Source organism: Letharia columbiana, assembly GCF_014066305.1.
Source record: "Letharia columbiana isolate WasteWater2 chromosome Unknown Sc0000061_s0, whole genome shotgun sequence".
In the NCBI taxonomy this organism is placed as follows: domain Eukaryota; kingdom Fungi; phylum Ascomycota; class Lecanoromycetes; order Lecanorales; family Parmeliaceae; genus Letharia; species Letharia columbiana.
In genome coordinates this window covers 119,145-134,165 of record NW_023501105.1, presented here as the reverse complement: position 1 = coordinate 134,165, position 15,021 = coordinate 119,145, and the positions used below count along the sequence as shown (strand labels likewise).

Below are 15,021 nucleotides of genomic sequence, written 5' to 3'. Positions count from 1 at the left end.
TCTTTACCTCGGGAAGATGCGCCTCGAGGTAGAATTTGGCTCAGGTGCAATGTCATCTCGAGGACAGGTATCGCTTATCGAGGATGGGTCTCTGCGTCTCTCGTTATTTGGCTCGTCAGATGACCTGTGGTATACGAGATCACCACTGAGCTTTGGAATCACCGACTGCATTTCTGTCTTTGCTTGTTTGTGGCAAGTGACGTGAAGAGGAGCAGATTAATTAGTCAGCAGAATAGCTTAACAGCAGTGTAACGATGTGAGAGGCTTGGTATGTGAGGATGATGTAGTGTGATACTGTTAGGATTCTATAGCGGAATATGTGCCTATCATGGCCTTCACAGGACCTCTCTGTCCCATGGCAGTCTTCCCTCATAGACCTCTTTCCCATCTGCACCACCCTTCCACTCCAACAGCCCGTCTACACTCTCCTCCTTCCCTTTTCCCACCGCCTCGAATGCACTATGCTCCCACCCTCTCATCTCCCTCTTCGCCCCAAGCACGCTACCCACTCCATACAAATCACGTTCCCAAACTCCATAACCTCTCTCCCTCTCTCCCTGATCCAGCACACATCTTGGCGTCACATCTTCCGGCGGATCGATGCCAATATATGTGAATCTGGACAGGGGCCAGCGTATAGCACGACAGTGCAACTCGAGAAAGCGCGCGCGTTTGAAGGCGTGAGATATGAGCGTTATCTGGGTGGGGTAATTGGAAGTGAGGGTGTGGAAGTGAAGGATGGAGAAGAGAAGGTTTTGGTAGGAGTCTGTTGCGTGGATTTCTGCCGATATGCGCTCGTGATGTTGGGGCGAGAGGCGGTATGCGAGGTCCTGGGATCGGAAACTGTCAGTGGAGTAAATCGTTCTTCTGGATGTTTCCTGACCGTTCGATGAAGGAAGGCAAAGGAACATGTTGTCAAGGACAGCAGGACATCAACACGAGGCAACCGGCTGTGAGCTTGAGCTCGGAGAGGATGTACCAAGTATGATTCACCCTCACTCAACGGCGTTCTGTTCTGCTTAGTGGCACCGCTACCGCTTCTCAGCCAATCTTCGAGGACATCGCTGCGGAATTTAAGTCACCCAGAGAACACCAGCAGCGAGCTCGACTCCTCCTTCAACGCTTTCAGCCCAGCTTTGATATGCCCCATAAAAGTTGGTGTTTCGCCACTTTGAAATGACTCGATCGCCCTGCCGAAACTGAGTTAGTAAAGACGGTACGAGCGAGTTGATTCAGTGGAATAGCGGCAAACGCTTGTTGTAGGAGTCAGGGGAATAGCCGGATGATAGAAATTGGGAATGAAAATACCACTCAGACTCGTCTCGCCCACTCGTTGGCCCGCCAAGCCATATGGCGTGGCCACATACTACGATCAGATGCGTAATAGAGTCACTCAACTTAGAGTTGACATCGAAATGGGACATTGTTGACTGAATGAGTTAATTTGGACAGGTCTACGTCAAATCTCCCCACACAAATAGATTATCCAGGAGAAAAAGCGAAGCACGCGTTGATGCAGCAAAGGTTCTCTTGACTTGGCTATGATACAAAGGGTACAGAGCTTGGTAAAATGCCAGCTCAAAACAGTTGTCCTCGGTGGAACAATAATGAAAAAAATGAAGAAGCCTTGAAGTGGAGGATGCCACTATGCCGCTAATGTGAGCTCCCGGGCCGGAGCCTAGAAACGCCGACCGCTATGCAGCGAAAATGCTAAAATGATGCTGGCCAATGTAGGATCAGAATTCTAGAAAGTGGTGACAAAGGTCCGTAATCATTCATGTAGAAAGGTGCACTCATCCCCCTTTCGACATTTGCCTTCTTGGAAAAATTTGCAAGGAAGTCGAGGTGGACCGTAATACTAGTGGACGGTCAGTATCAAATTATCAATTGACCGGGGTCACAGAGTTGAGAGGACGTACTGGCTTCTTGCCCTGACCGACCCCTTGTCGAGGTCTCTTGCCTTTGCCGTAGCCATAATCGCCGTCGTCTTGCTCGTACTGACGCTTGCGATCATTGTCGTTCTGGTATGAGTTGGGATACCCGTAGCCTTGCGTTTGCGGCGCCAGTGGTGCCGGCTGCCCACTACCTAAACCGGCTAGTATGGCTTGCAAATCGGGTACAGGGGCTGGTTGAGGTGCCCCGTACTGGCTTGGCTGCGTCATATTCGCCAGAGCTGCCTGTAGATTGAAGCCAGGCGCCGGCTGTTGCACAGGCTGAGGGACTTGCATTTGCGGAGTCTTTTGCTGATTGTTGGCATTTGCAAACTGCGCAAAGATGGCCTCAAGGCCTGTTGAAGCAGCAGGTGCGGCTGGCGGTGGTTGTGGCTGCGGCGCCGGAGCTTGCTGTTGACTACTCAGAATGCGAAAAAGGGCAGATATATCAGGCGTTGGCGGCTGAGCAGCGACTGCTTGACGGTTCTCTCCTGCAAGATACTGGGCTTCGCGTGTCTGGACTACTTGTAAGCAATACGGATATACTTTGCAATCAAAAAGGACACACCTTGGTCTGTTCAACCGGCGTTCCAAAGCTGTCTTCCATTAAGGTGTCGCCAGTAAAGGGATCTGAGGGTTCTCGAGGTGAAGATGGAATATCCGATGGGGTTGTATAGATGACCATGAGGGTAGAAAACTCCCGTTGCTCCTGGGCCGTCCGCTCATCGCTCTTTACTTCAGCTTTCCCGCCACGGCTGGTATAATTTCGAGCTAGTTCGCTAGGATCGATGACGCTGAAGTCGACCTCTGTATATCAAAGTCAGAATAAATGTTCTATGCAAAATGAGCTTTGCAAATCACCTTTAGGAGTGACCCAATCTGGTAGCACTTCGTCGGGAGGCTCATAGTCCTCGTCCTCATCCATAAGATCAAGATCTCTGTGCATCTTCAACATTTGACCTTCTCCTCTACTATCGCCGACATCGCGGACTTGGCTGTCTTCGTGACCAAGTTCCTCATCCGGGTCATGCACGAACTCTCGTATTTGGACTAGATCATCATCTTTGAAAGAGACCCTGAGTTTGCGGCGCTGTTCTTTGCGGAGTCGTTTTTGCTTTTCTTCTGGCGTTTCTGGTTTTCGAGTCTCCTCGGATTTCACGGGTGCGGCCTCTGCTTGTTTATTGAGATTCGCCATCGTTGCAGCAAATGAAAAAGTCGGTTTCGGAGGCTCTGAGGCGAGCTCAGATTTAATCTCGGAGCCGGTACTGTCGATGTGTCAGAAAAAGTTTAGGCAGCAATACAGATCACCGGATCAGCGCATTGAAATCGATAGTGAGCTTACCTAGGCTTGCTATCTTTCAGCTTCGAAGAGGTACCTGGCTTCTTTGATGCCGACTGCAAACTCGAGAAGAAGCCAGAAGGTTTAGCAGTAACAGTATGGGATTTCGCCTTCGTGGAAGACACATCGGCTGATGGCAGCTTTGCCCCTGCCTTTGCGTCGACCTTTGTTGATGGTTGGCGAGCTTCAGAGGCTGTTTTGCTCGCGACACCCTTTTCGCCCTTCTTGGCATCGATTGGCCGTGCATTTTTGGTCTCGTTGGAGCTAGAATTCCTTGCTCCTTCACCCAGTAGCTTTCCATTCGTTTCCTGGCCCAGCGCTGACTTATCATCTGCAGTCTTCTGCTTCGAGACATCTGCAGCATTGTCTAGAACTTTCTGCGCAAACCTTTTCCCTTGGTCGTCTCCTCTTTTGATCAGTCTAGGGAGCACTTTTTCTATCTTTGTCAATTCCAAGATCGACTGATCGATTGTAGTGCATCGCGTCATGAGCTAGTAAGCATGAGCAAAATTCGTCGCTTGAGACCAATGATTAGACTGACCTCGAGGATGCTGGCGATGAAGCTCCCAGTATATTCACTATCCTTAAATCGGTCTGCGAGGAATTGATAGAACACAACTAGTAGGGCAGGATTTTCGCCTAGTCTATGGAGACGTTAGTCTCCAATTCTTGTGAGGCAGTCTATGTATGTATTTGTGAAGGCGTGAACATGCTTAGACCAGTCTGATGATAATCTTGGTCGTGCGTAATTATCGAGCTACTGCAAGCACCCACGACGGTACCATCTTAATAGCTATCAACGCACGCAAAGCGGGCAACAATCTCAAAATTCACGCCAATTTCCATTGGTCTATTACAAAAAAATTGAGTTTGGTGCTGGGCGAAAAGCTCTCTCCATACACGACCGATTGGGCAGCAAGCTCATGAAGTGTCGCTCATTGAGTCCCACTCATGAGGCATTGAAGATGGCTGACTGCCCTGTCAGGACGTCTTTTGCCGCTCGCCTACATCTGACTATCACAGCAGATCAAGACTTTCTGGTAGAGTGTGCGACAGCGAGAAGAAGAAGCTCAATAGGAAATACACGTACTTTTCAATGATGTCCGGATGACTGTGCTTGAGAGTCAGACTGATGCATGATTCTAGGAGGCGCCGTGATTCGACAACTCGACGCTCATACGTCTTGATGCTGGCCTGGTCTTTCTTCTCAATTGCTTGCTGCAGAGACGTAGTTTTTGCCTTCCATTTGTCGCGAATAGTTTTGAATATGTTCCAATACTCACCGAGGGCGGTGCGTATCACAGTGCCGGAAAGGCCTACATTCTTTCTGGCCCAAACGGCTTTGATGACGTCGTACTCTATCGCTTTGCTGGGATCTGCCGGGCGATTCGCGGGAAGCGGCGAAGGTTCCTCCGGCTCAGTTACTTCTTCAGACTCCGAATAGTATTCCGATTCGTCCTCAGATTCAGACTCCGAAGATTCTGAAGGGGACATAGACTCGGCTACGGATCCATTATGCGCATGCGTGGAAGCTGCAGGAGTACGTGGACCGAACATCTTTGTCTCTGCGGTCTTGAGCTTCTTCAGAACAGGCTCCCGATCTCGAGGCCAGGGGTCTTTTCCTTTCTCTGTAATCAATGTCAGCAATGAGATCTTGGTACACGTTGACAACGATTAGCACTAACCTAATTCGAGCAGACGTCTGAGCTCCCTCAAAGACTTTCTTCTCTTGAAGCGAGGTACGGTGGCTGCATATCATGTCAGAAAACTCATGTTGAATGGAGATCGACCAGTCCTGTTTCGCTCACCTTTAGTTGTGCTGCGCGGTAGCGTACTACTGCCCACAAATGTAAAGCCATTGAGGTGTGTGGACTTAGTGGCGGTCGAAAGCTTCTGAGTAGGCCTGATATGTAAACCCTCGAGGAAAATGGTAGAAGGTGGCGTCGCGGACGCGAGATTGATCCACTCTTGGTGGTTGGGAGCAGGGACTCCTGTCACAGAAGCTCGCCGTATGGGCATGGTGGAGCCATGCTGTGAGTGCTGAGGCTAACGGATGTCAGCCTGGGCCCTTTTGATCGAGGTTTCTGCAAGTGTGCAACATACCTGACGCGGTTCCTCAGTCTTTGTTGATGGGAATGGATAGTTCTGCAGCGCTTGAGGGGATATTGTCTCGTTATGCTGCGAGTACGCTGGGGGGGCGGAGTAGTCATACGGAGTGCCACTGTTCAATGGCATCTGACCATAGTTCAAAGCACTGTCGAATGGAGAGGCAGAAAATGCGTGGCTCGTGTTGGGGTCGAAGCCAGAATAGCTGAAAGATGCGGGATTCCTTGAGTATATCTGGTCGTAATCGCTTGGTTGGCCTCCATAGTTGGGCATGGGAAGCGAATTGGGAGACTGGTAAGGATTCTGTTGCCATTGCTGGTTTCCGTGATCGAAGCCATTGATTGGCTGCTGCTGTGCAGGATATGCTTGAGGATTCCAAGACGAATCAAAGGCAGATTCATTATCGGTATGAACGAAAGAATTGAAAGGATCATTTTGGCCACTATTGAAACCATAGTTCCCTCCTGCTCTCGAAGCATTGTTTCCTCCATAATCCTGGCCCTGCTGTCGTGGATCCATTACGCTCTCCAAACGATAAAGATGCTCAGCCTTAGCGGGGTTTAACCTCTTCAAACTCCGGCACTAGGCATGTAGCTATGACCGATCTGGTAAGGCGTGGTAAGATTTTTCGTGAATACTTGTACGGCGGGTGCCTGCTCTGTCGGAAGATTTTGCTTTCAGGATCTGACGGTTTTTGGGACGTTTCTTGGCTGTGATGAACCGGCCGTAGCTATGCCGTTGTCATTGGCGTGGACGTAGAGAAGAATAGCTGGGAAAGTAGAGATTAGGTGTTGACTTGATGGATATTCGAGTCCGTCAATTCTGTGTCACAATAGACAATTCAAATCGAGTACTTCGAGGTACCATGGTACTTAACGCCAGTCATAGAGAGCTGCTTGAAGATACCGAAAAGATTCGGTGGGAAGAAAATCCACCCCTCAACCGAAGTACCTCACCACGTCCACCTAACACAGCCTTCACCCTACTCCAGAATGCGTGAAGACCCGTCCAATCAATACTTGATAATGCTTAAACCATTTAATGAGCAGTCTATGTCGCTCATCGATGGAGTCGAGTGGTGAGAGATGGAGTTGTAAGTGAGGTGCGGAGGAGGAAAAGATCGCGACGTTGCACATGTTTTATTACGTGAAGCGCTAGTCTTAGCCCTAAGCTTCTGCGGTAACATTCCACGACCACGATGCTGTGAAGCCACCTTCACTTATGGTTAGGGTGTTATCATGATGCTGAAGCAATCGAAAGTTGTTTAAGTCTAAGACTTTTGCCTCTATTATGTGCCTACCTTTCTCAGAATAAGAAATTTCCTCTGAACATGGTTGCACACCCGCAAACGCTTCGAGACCGGCAAGTAGGTAGGCCTTCCAATGCTTAAGCTGCCACGAGAGCTTTGTCGCTGACTTACTTCCAGCGTCTCTGGGCAAGATACTTAACCTCAACCATCTGCCCTTCTCTACGTCTACCAATGGCCATGATCCAGCTGCCGCCAATGGCCTCATTCCTCAGTCAACTCCTGTTCTGAATTCTGACGGAGATCCTATATGGAAAGTCCTCGTGTTTGACGACCTAGGCCGAGATATAATAAGCAGTGTTCTCAGGGTGAATGACCTACGGGGATTTGGCGTTACAATACATCTGTTGGTATACCCTGGATTGGCAATTGCGGATAGACGTGAGCTTAACAAAGAGCATAGCTAACTCGGTCCCTAGAAACATCAATGCACAGCGTCATCCTATACCCGATGTTCCAGTCCTTTATCTCCTCGAGCCTACTACGGCCAATCTCAATAACATTAATTCCGATCTTGCCAAAAGTCTGTATGCAGATGCATACATCAACTTTCTTTCTTCGATACCCAGGCCATTGATGGAAGATTTCGCATCACAAATCGCAGAATCAGGCACAGCTGAAAGCGTGTGTCAAATGTATGACCAGTACCTGAACTTCATCGTGAGCGAGCCAGATTTGTTTAGCTTAGGAATGGGGAAAGATACATACTGGGCTTTGAATAGTCCAAAGGCTACAGATGAGGAGATAGACGTGCTAGTAGACAAAACCGTCAGCGGTCTATTCAGCGTCGTGGTCACTATGGGTACTTCGCCCTGATGTCCGTCTGGAAATTTGTTCACAGTGTCCTAGGCTCCATACCAATTATTCGAAGTCCTCGAGGCGGTCCAGCAGAGATGATAGCTGCAAAACTAGACCGCAAGCTCAGAGATCATGTTCTGAACTCTAAAGACAACTTGTTTTCCAACCAGGGACAAAGATCATCATCAGCTACAAACACCTCGTCCTCAAGGCCAGTACTCGTCGTTGTAGACCGCAACGTTGACCTCATACCCATGCTCTCGCATTCCTGGACGTACCAATCTCTTGTCCACGACGTCTTGAAGATGCATCTTAACCGAATCACCGTGGAGACTCTGATCGATGCGGAGGATCCAAGCAAGGGCAAGACGAGAAGGGCATATGACCTGAATTCTAACGACTTTTTTTGGACTCGAAATGCTGGGATCCCATTCCCACAAGTTGCCGAGGACATCGATACAGAGCTTACAAAATACAAAGACGATGCAGCCGAGGTGACACGGAAAACTGGTGTTTCTTCTATTGATGATCTGAACGAGACAGGTTCATCAGCATCCCACCTCAAAGCTGTGATCACTCTACTCCCTGAATTGCGCGAGCGAAAGGCCATCCTGGACATGCACATGAATATCGCGACTGCACTACTTGAGGGAATCAAGTCCAGGCAACTAGATAATTTCTTCCAGATTGAAGAAAATATCACCAAACAAACAAAAGCCCAAATGCTTGAACTTCTGAACGATGCCGAAAAAGGCAGAGAACCCCTCGACAAACTACGTCTGTTCATCATATGGTTCTTAAGCACCGAACAGGACATTTCTCGTGCCGAAATGGACCGTTTCGAGGAAGCTCTCACACGTGCAGGCGCCGACATTACTGCCCTCACATATGTCAAGAGAGTCCGCGACGAAACCCGCATGACTATGATGACCTCAGCTCCCACTCAACCCACACAACCTGCTTCAGACTCCAACATCTTCCGTGGGTTTTCTTCCATTTCCAATAGGCTGACTGACCGCCTTGGCGCTGGAGCCCTGGGCACTAATTTCGAGAACCTGATATCGGGAGTCAAGAACTTCCTCCCAGCAAATAAAGACATCACCATCACCAAGATCGTTGAGTCTCTGATGGACCCTGCTTCCGCTTCTTCGTCCGCCATCGCCAAGACTGAAGACTATCTCTATTTCGACCCTCGCTCTGCCAATGCACGAGGCACCATGCCCGGCGCGCCTTCGTCTAGGCAAGGCCAACAAAACGGACCGGGTAATTCTGGTCCTGGCTCAAACGCGACTTTTGGGCAACGAAGACAAGGCTTTAGTGAGGCAATAGTTTTCACCGTTGGTGGTGGGAGCATGGACGAGTATGGAAATCTGCAGGATTGGGCACACAGGACAAGTGCTGCGCAAGGGGCTGGAGGTCCAAAGAGAAGAATAGTGTATGGAAGCACAGAGATCGTCAACGCAGAAGACTTCATTGGCGTGGCGGCGAGACTAGGCACGGAAAGCGGATAGCGCTTCCAATCAGCGTCCTATATCCATCAACGATCGATGGAGCTCTACACCCTCTCACTGATCCATATAGCTCCCTTACAACCACTTCTAATAACCCTGTTCAGCAGTTCATAGGGTTTTGCCTCCCTCGCCCCCTCTCCGACCGCCTCATCCAAATGCTCCAACTCCTCATCCCGGATTCTCTTCAGGGTTGATACCAACTCCCGCACTTCTTCTCCCACTTCCTCCCCTTTGTCCTCCATTTCCTTCACCCAACCAAGCAATACACGCACTTGCCCATTGTAATGTCCTCCAATCTCCGTCTCCACAGCCTCCGTACAAGCCATAGCTGCTTCCCTGCCCATCAGCCCCGTGCCCCAGCCGAGTACAGAGGCAGCGGCAGACCATACAGGATACATAGCCGTTGGCCTTATGCGGTGCTTCGCGAGCATCTCATTGAAGGTGGAGAAGTGGCCCGCTTCTTGGGAATACATACGGTGCATTAAAGACCGGAGATGTGGATGGGCACGAGTTATGGGCGGTGTTTGGTGTGTGTAAATTAGAGTTGCGGCGAGCTCGCCAGCTTGGTTAACTCGAAGGCCGCGGTCGAGGAACTCGCGCTGTGTCTTTGAGAGAGGTTTCCGGCGTTTGTTTGAAGAGAAGCTCTTTAAGGATGAAGGCGATGGCTCGGTGTTTGGGGAGGCCGAGGAAGTCGTGATTGGTGCATAGCGAGTTCGAGACGAGGGGATGGTGAAGCTGGGTAGGAGGAAATCGAGAAATGGAGTTGGGCGGCGGAGAGCTTGACCGAAGAATGATCGGCTGGTAATTGCTACGCTCATGGCGTACTGTCACTAGGGCTTATCACGTAGGAGGTGTAAGCAGAAATTTATTGAGAGCGGAGTCGCTGCTCATGATATATATCTCTTCATTCAACTCCAGCTCATCATCATCTTGGGAAACCCGAAGTTCACCCGACGGCGCGCTTACAGCGGCTGAGGTCTTGGCACAAAGGAAGTTAAAGTAGTATATTGTTCACGGAAGTGAATAACTCGAAGCATTCGACACTTGGGAAAACACCAGCCCCCTCTCATCCTTTAGCTTCGTCACAACCTTTGGAGATCTCGACACGCACCACCATTTGATTCCACACTTCTACTTTTACTTCAAATACCCACAAATCTATAAAATCAGCTTGATCACATCAAACCTACTGCTGTTGCAACACTTGACTGCTTGAATCCATCAATTTACCCAGGCGAAGCGGGCTTCGTCACACTTTTTCAATACGTTATTGAATTGACACCCCACCTAGCGCCCGAGATGGAGGTCGACGATGCCGAACTTCTTGCTCTTGCGGGAGGTGATGATTCTTCCGATGAGGAGACCACACAGGCACCTCCTACCGTCGCCAAAGCTATCTCTCCCCTACCTGCAATCGCGCTTTCTCCACCACATACCAAAGACCAATCCAGTCTGACCCCGAATGCTTCCGCCAAGCGTGGAGGTGCTAGCAAGACTGTGAAGAAACGCAAGGCTGAGTCCGAGGACGAAGGTGAAGCGTAAGTCATCACAAAAGAACTCAAAGTCTCAACAAATTGTTTATGCATGTCTCCAGCTCTTCCGCACCTGGATCACCGGACTCTCTACAATCTGCTCCAATGTCTGAATCCGACTCAGATGCCTCTCCAGCCCATGGCGCTGGTGCCGGAGGTCCCATCTTTCCAGTCGACAATAAGTTCTATTCGGAGCAAGACAAGAAGAAAATCATGGCCCTCTCCGAAATTGAGCGGGAGTCGATCCTCGCAGATCGCGCTCAAATTCTCGAACGCAATCAGCAAGACCAGCATCTTCGTCGTCTTTTGCAAACCCGCGGGAACGCAGATACGAAGTTGGCCGACAAGAAGCGCAAGATCGGTACCACTGATCTTGAAGACAGTCCGAGAAAGAGTTCCCGCCAGAAGACTACACTCGGCGGACGCAAAGTTGGAGAAACATCAGCGGCCATTGATGCATATAAGCGTCAGCGCGAGGAGAAGAGCCTGCGAGATCAACAGCGGAAACGTGATGGGGCGAATCGAAAAGACCGCCGGGCACGAAGCACTAGTGAAAATAGGTATTCGAGTGCCGATGCTGATGGAGAGAGCGAGGTTGAGTGGGATGAAGGGAAGCTTAAGGTAGACGACTTCAAATTTCGCAACACGCAGCCCGCGGACTACAATGATGTCCGTCGTGCGACTTTGACTCGCGGTTTGCTCGCAGACTACTGCTTTTACCCTGGGTTTGGAGAGGCTGTTAAGGACTTCTATGTCCGTCTACCATCGAAACCAAAGGCCAGTGGTGAGATGAACTATGATCTGATGTTGATCAAAGGTACCATATACTCCATGTCTGGCCATGATCTCCACTAATGGTTTCAGGGATTTTGGAGAAAGAAAGTTTCGACTATGCCGTAGAGAGACCGAACGGAAATAAGATCGTTACCAATCAACACATCCAACTCATGATTGATGGAGCTATGAAGGACATTCACTTCGCGGCCATCTCGAATTCAAGACCTACAGAAGTATGTCGAGGTCTCCGCCCCGATACTCACAATACTAACGCGTACAGGCTGAGGTCGCAAACCATAAAATCGCCATGAGTGACTCGGGGAAAACGCTGCCTACCAAATCGTTCCTTATATCAAAGCTCGCAGATTTTGATGCGGTCGTCAAACATCGATTCACCGATGAAGAGCTCACAGAGAAGCTAAAACGTCAAGGTGCTTTGCAGAGAAAGGACGCCTACTTTGAGCGTAATGGCATTAACACCCGTCGTCGCGCCGCCGAAGTGAAAGGCGATGAAGCAGCGATTGCCAAGTGCGACGCCGAGCTAGCTGCCCTAGATGGACCAAAGCTCAAATACGGCACATTCCTCGTGGACCCTAAGGCCAAACCCGTTGTCCCTGCTGGACCGACCCAACAGGAGCGCCTTGCTGAGTTGAACAAAGCCAACCGCAAGGCAAACCGGGAAAATGTCCGCAAAGCTCAACTCGCAGAGCGCAAGGCGGACCGGATCAATCGTGAAGCCGTTCAGCGTGGAGAGGCTATGCCAAATTCCTTTGCGCGTGTTAAGACTTACGCCAAGACTCATCACGATGCCAAAGAGGCTCTGAATCCGCTTCTTGCTCGCCAGAATGGCAGCAGTCGCGACGTTAGTCGTTCTGCCACCCCTGCTGCAGTTACGACTCCTAAAGTGGAGGCGAAAAAGCCCGTATTTCCTAGCCCAGCCCAAAAGTTCACGGCTTCGGGCATGCCTATACTTGGAAATCGCAACATGGACGACGAGATCATCGCTTCCATGGACTTGGGGATTGACATTGAGATATAGGGGGCCTTGCGAGACTCCAGCACGGAATAGAGAGAGGGAAGAGACTGTCAACTTGTTTCTTCCAAGCATAGGAAGCAAGGAAAGCGGGGATAGGGGTTGGTTCAAAAACACACGATTGATTTTTAGCGAGGCGCAGGGTTTTCCGGGGACTTGAAACAAAAGGAGAGACGCTGCATATGGATCGAATTGTTAGTCATTGAACACAGGCATTTAGAACATCTCAAGGCTTTCATGTTCCCAAATAGGAGTCTATTTCGATGTATATCAGTGTCAGCCGAGCGTTCCTCCAGCTTCTCTGAGAGCACTTCTCACCGAAGCCTTTACAAACACCGAGTACCTGTGACAATGAACACGGAAACTTGGAGACGTCGATAAGACCGAATTACTTTAAGATGTTTTTGACAGTAAGACGAGCTCGAGCATGAGGGAACGGGGCGTCTACAATTTACGCTAGTAGGCCCGGCAATATTTTCGCCTACATGCCGCCACACACCAAAGAACAATAGCAGATGACTCTTCGAAGAGACTCGCTTCACGATTATTCCTCTCCCCAACCATTCACTTGCGTTGTTCAGACACAACAGCTTTTTCCCTAGCTCCCTCTACAAAGGCCATTAATGGAACTACGACTATATTTACTGCCCTCAGAACTCTCCAGATTCCTGATACTTGATCTCAAATAGCACACAAACTTCCAAGGAACCTCACCGCCATCAGATACATTAGTTGTTACAAGAAGTTTTCCATAGCTGTTGCAACTGCTCTAGAGCATGCACGATTTACGCCGACAAGCTCTCGAGAGCGGCAAGACTACGTCTCGCAAGGCGCGCTCCAAAGTATCCTCTCCGGCCAACTCGAAGCCGAGTTCGCCCGCGACGTCTCGCGCCGCGAGTAGGATAAGGGGAAATAGCAGCAGGGCGGGCTCAGATGATGAGGGAGAGCTCAGTGATGAGACATCGTTCAGGTAAGAGTGTCTCTTCTATTTGTCTCGTTTTCGGGCGAGGCTACGCTCCTCTTCTCGTGCTACATGGAATTATCGTTGTTAACGAGGGGCGTAGTGTTGGCTCCATCGACGAGGTCCTCAATGGTGACAGCACAGAACACTCGGGAGACGCATGGAGGCCTGAGCTCGCAGACCGAATAGAGGAAACACTCGCCAGGAAGGGCAGCACTGTGCAGGGAAGAGAAAAGTGCTACAAGGCCTACGTACACATTTTGACCGCGCAGTATGCGGAAGAAGAAATCCGTGGGAAGGAAGCAGAGCTTGTGGTTGCCTTTCTTAAAAGCATCAAGGAAGAGAAGACGGAAAAGGAGACAATACTCGCTATGAAAGGTACCACCAACCTCCATCATCTCTCCATTGTGCCCTATGAAGCTAACCCTGTTTTTATATGTAGCTCTCGCCATGACCCTCATGACCTCCCCCTCTGATCTAATCTACGAAGCCGCCTCCACCCCCCTGAAACGCGCGATCTCTCATTCTACTTCTACCGCCAGCAAAGCAGCCGCCATACACACCCTCGGCACCTGCACCTTCTACGGCGGCGCCTCCGACGACGAAATCCTCGAAAACATGGACTTCCTCCTTGAGATCATAACGAGCGATGGGTACACCATCTCCGCATCCGACGAGCCTGAGCCTGTGGCTGCTGCGCTCGAAGAATGGGGATTTCTCTGCACCCTTATCGACGACATGTCCCCTCAGTCTGAAGACGCAGTCGAAGCGTTCGCGGAACAAATTACTTCCTCTTTCCCCTCGGTCCAAATAGCAGCCGGCGAGAACATAGCTCTTCTCTTTGAGAAATCCTTCAAGCAAGTCGACCCGGAAGAGGACAGCCTAGCCGACTTCCCAGACAGCGAAATCATGTCCGACCCCGACGAAACCCCCGGCGTCCCCAAGCTCATCCGACTCTACCCCGCCTTCCGCCGCACCGACCAGCTAATCCACTCCCTCCAATCCATTGCCTCGATCAGCACCCATCACCTTAGCAAAACCGACCGCAAAGCCCTCCGCACAAACTTCGTAGACATCTTGAACTCCGTCGAATACCCGACCCGCGGCCCCAGATATCAAAACGCTATCAGCGATGAGACGGGAAAACGGTATGGGTCGAGGATGGTGGTGAGGATACACAAGGGCGGCGTCATGAAGATTGACAAGTGGTGGAAGTTGACGAGGTTGCAGGGGCTGAAGAGGGTGTTGCAGGGGGGTTTTGTGGGGCATTATGAGAAGAATGAGGTTGTGTTCGAGACGTTGCCGATCATGATGAGCAATGATAGATGAAGAGGGGCGAGGGGTGATGATAAGGATTGACGGAGGGTGAAAAGGTGGGTTTGGGCGTATGGACGCAGATGACTCGTGCTGCATGGAGTTGGTGGCGTTTTCAAGACTGCCTTTTCAGCCATATTTAGAAAGTTCATGTTCGCGGAACTTTGTGGCATCATACCCATTTCTTTTCAATCTCGCTTTTCAATTGGAGGACACTTGCAGGCATGGAGGGATGCGCAGAAACGAGCCAGGTTTCTAGACAATAGATAGTCATATATACCCGCATGCAATGGTTTACCCGGTACTTTCATACTTTCAGTACGGCTTTGTACACGCAGTGTCAAAGCAAGCAGATACATGGGTACCGAATGAAAGGACCATCAAGGCCATGACCTCCAGCGTCCACCAGAAGA

General features: G+C 50.2%; 5 protein-coding genes across 5 annotated transcripts; 3 read left to right on the top strand and 2 right to left on the bottom strand.

Annotated features, from left to right (window-relative positions):
- Nucleotides 1-1,771: 1,771 nt before the first annotated feature.
- On the bottom strand, nt 1,772-5,895 carry HO173_011334 (uncharacterized protein; the record flags this gene model as incomplete). Its single annotated transcript, XM_037313215.1, has 10 exons — nt 1,772-1,858; nt 1,920-2,447; nt 2,500-2,738; nt 2,793-3,196; nt 3,274-3,761; nt 3,812-3,914; nt 4,361-4,898; nt 4,956-5,018; nt 5,079-5,316; nt 5,374-5,895. 10 exons carry the CDS (start codon nt 5,893-5,895, stop codon nt 1,772-1,774), a joined length of 3,210 nt encoding a protein of 1,069 aa, XP_037159880.1.
- An 811-nt stretch (nt 5,896-6,706) lies between these two features.
- On the top strand, nt 6,707-8,991 carry HO173_011333 (uncharacterized protein; the record flags this gene model as incomplete). Its single annotated transcript, XM_037313214.1, has 4 exons — nt 6,707-6,746; nt 6,803-7,028; nt 7,102-7,484; nt 7,532-8,991. 4 exons carry the CDS (start codon nt 6,707-6,709, stop codon nt 8,989-8,991), a joined length of 2,109 nt encoding a protein of 702 aa, XP_037159879.1.
- A 44-nt stretch (nt 8,992-9,035) lies between these two features.
- Nucleotides 9,036-9,809, bottom strand: HO173_011332 (uncharacterized protein; the record flags this gene model as incomplete). The annotated part of the gene is made up of 1 exon (XM_037313213.1): nt 9,036-9,809. The coding sequence occupies one exon, from the start codon at nt 9,807-9,809 to the stop codon at nt 9,036-9,038; it is 774 nt and encodes a 257-aa protein (XP_037159878.1).
- Nucleotides 9,810-10,290: 481 nt separating this feature from the next.
- HO173_011331 (uncharacterized protein) lies at nt 10,291-12,339 on the top strand (the record flags this gene model as incomplete). The annotated part of the gene is made up of 4 exons (XM_037313212.1): nt 10,291-10,529; nt 10,586-11,340; nt 11,388-11,533; nt 11,581-12,339. The coding sequence occupies 4 exons, from the start codon at nt 10,291-10,293 to the stop codon at nt 12,337-12,339; spliced, it is 1,899 nt and encodes a 632-aa protein (XP_037159877.1).
- A 770-nt stretch (nt 12,340-13,109) lies between these two features.
- On the top strand, nt 13,110-14,623 carry HO173_011330 (uncharacterized protein; the record flags this gene model as incomplete). The annotated part of the gene is made up of 3 exons (XM_037313211.1): nt 13,110-13,303; nt 13,398-13,672; nt 13,737-14,623. The coding sequence occupies 3 exons, from the start codon at nt 13,110-13,112 to the stop codon at nt 14,621-14,623; spliced, it is 1,356 nt and encodes a 451-aa protein (XP_037159876.1).
- Nucleotides 14,624-15,021: the final 398 nt, after the last annotated feature.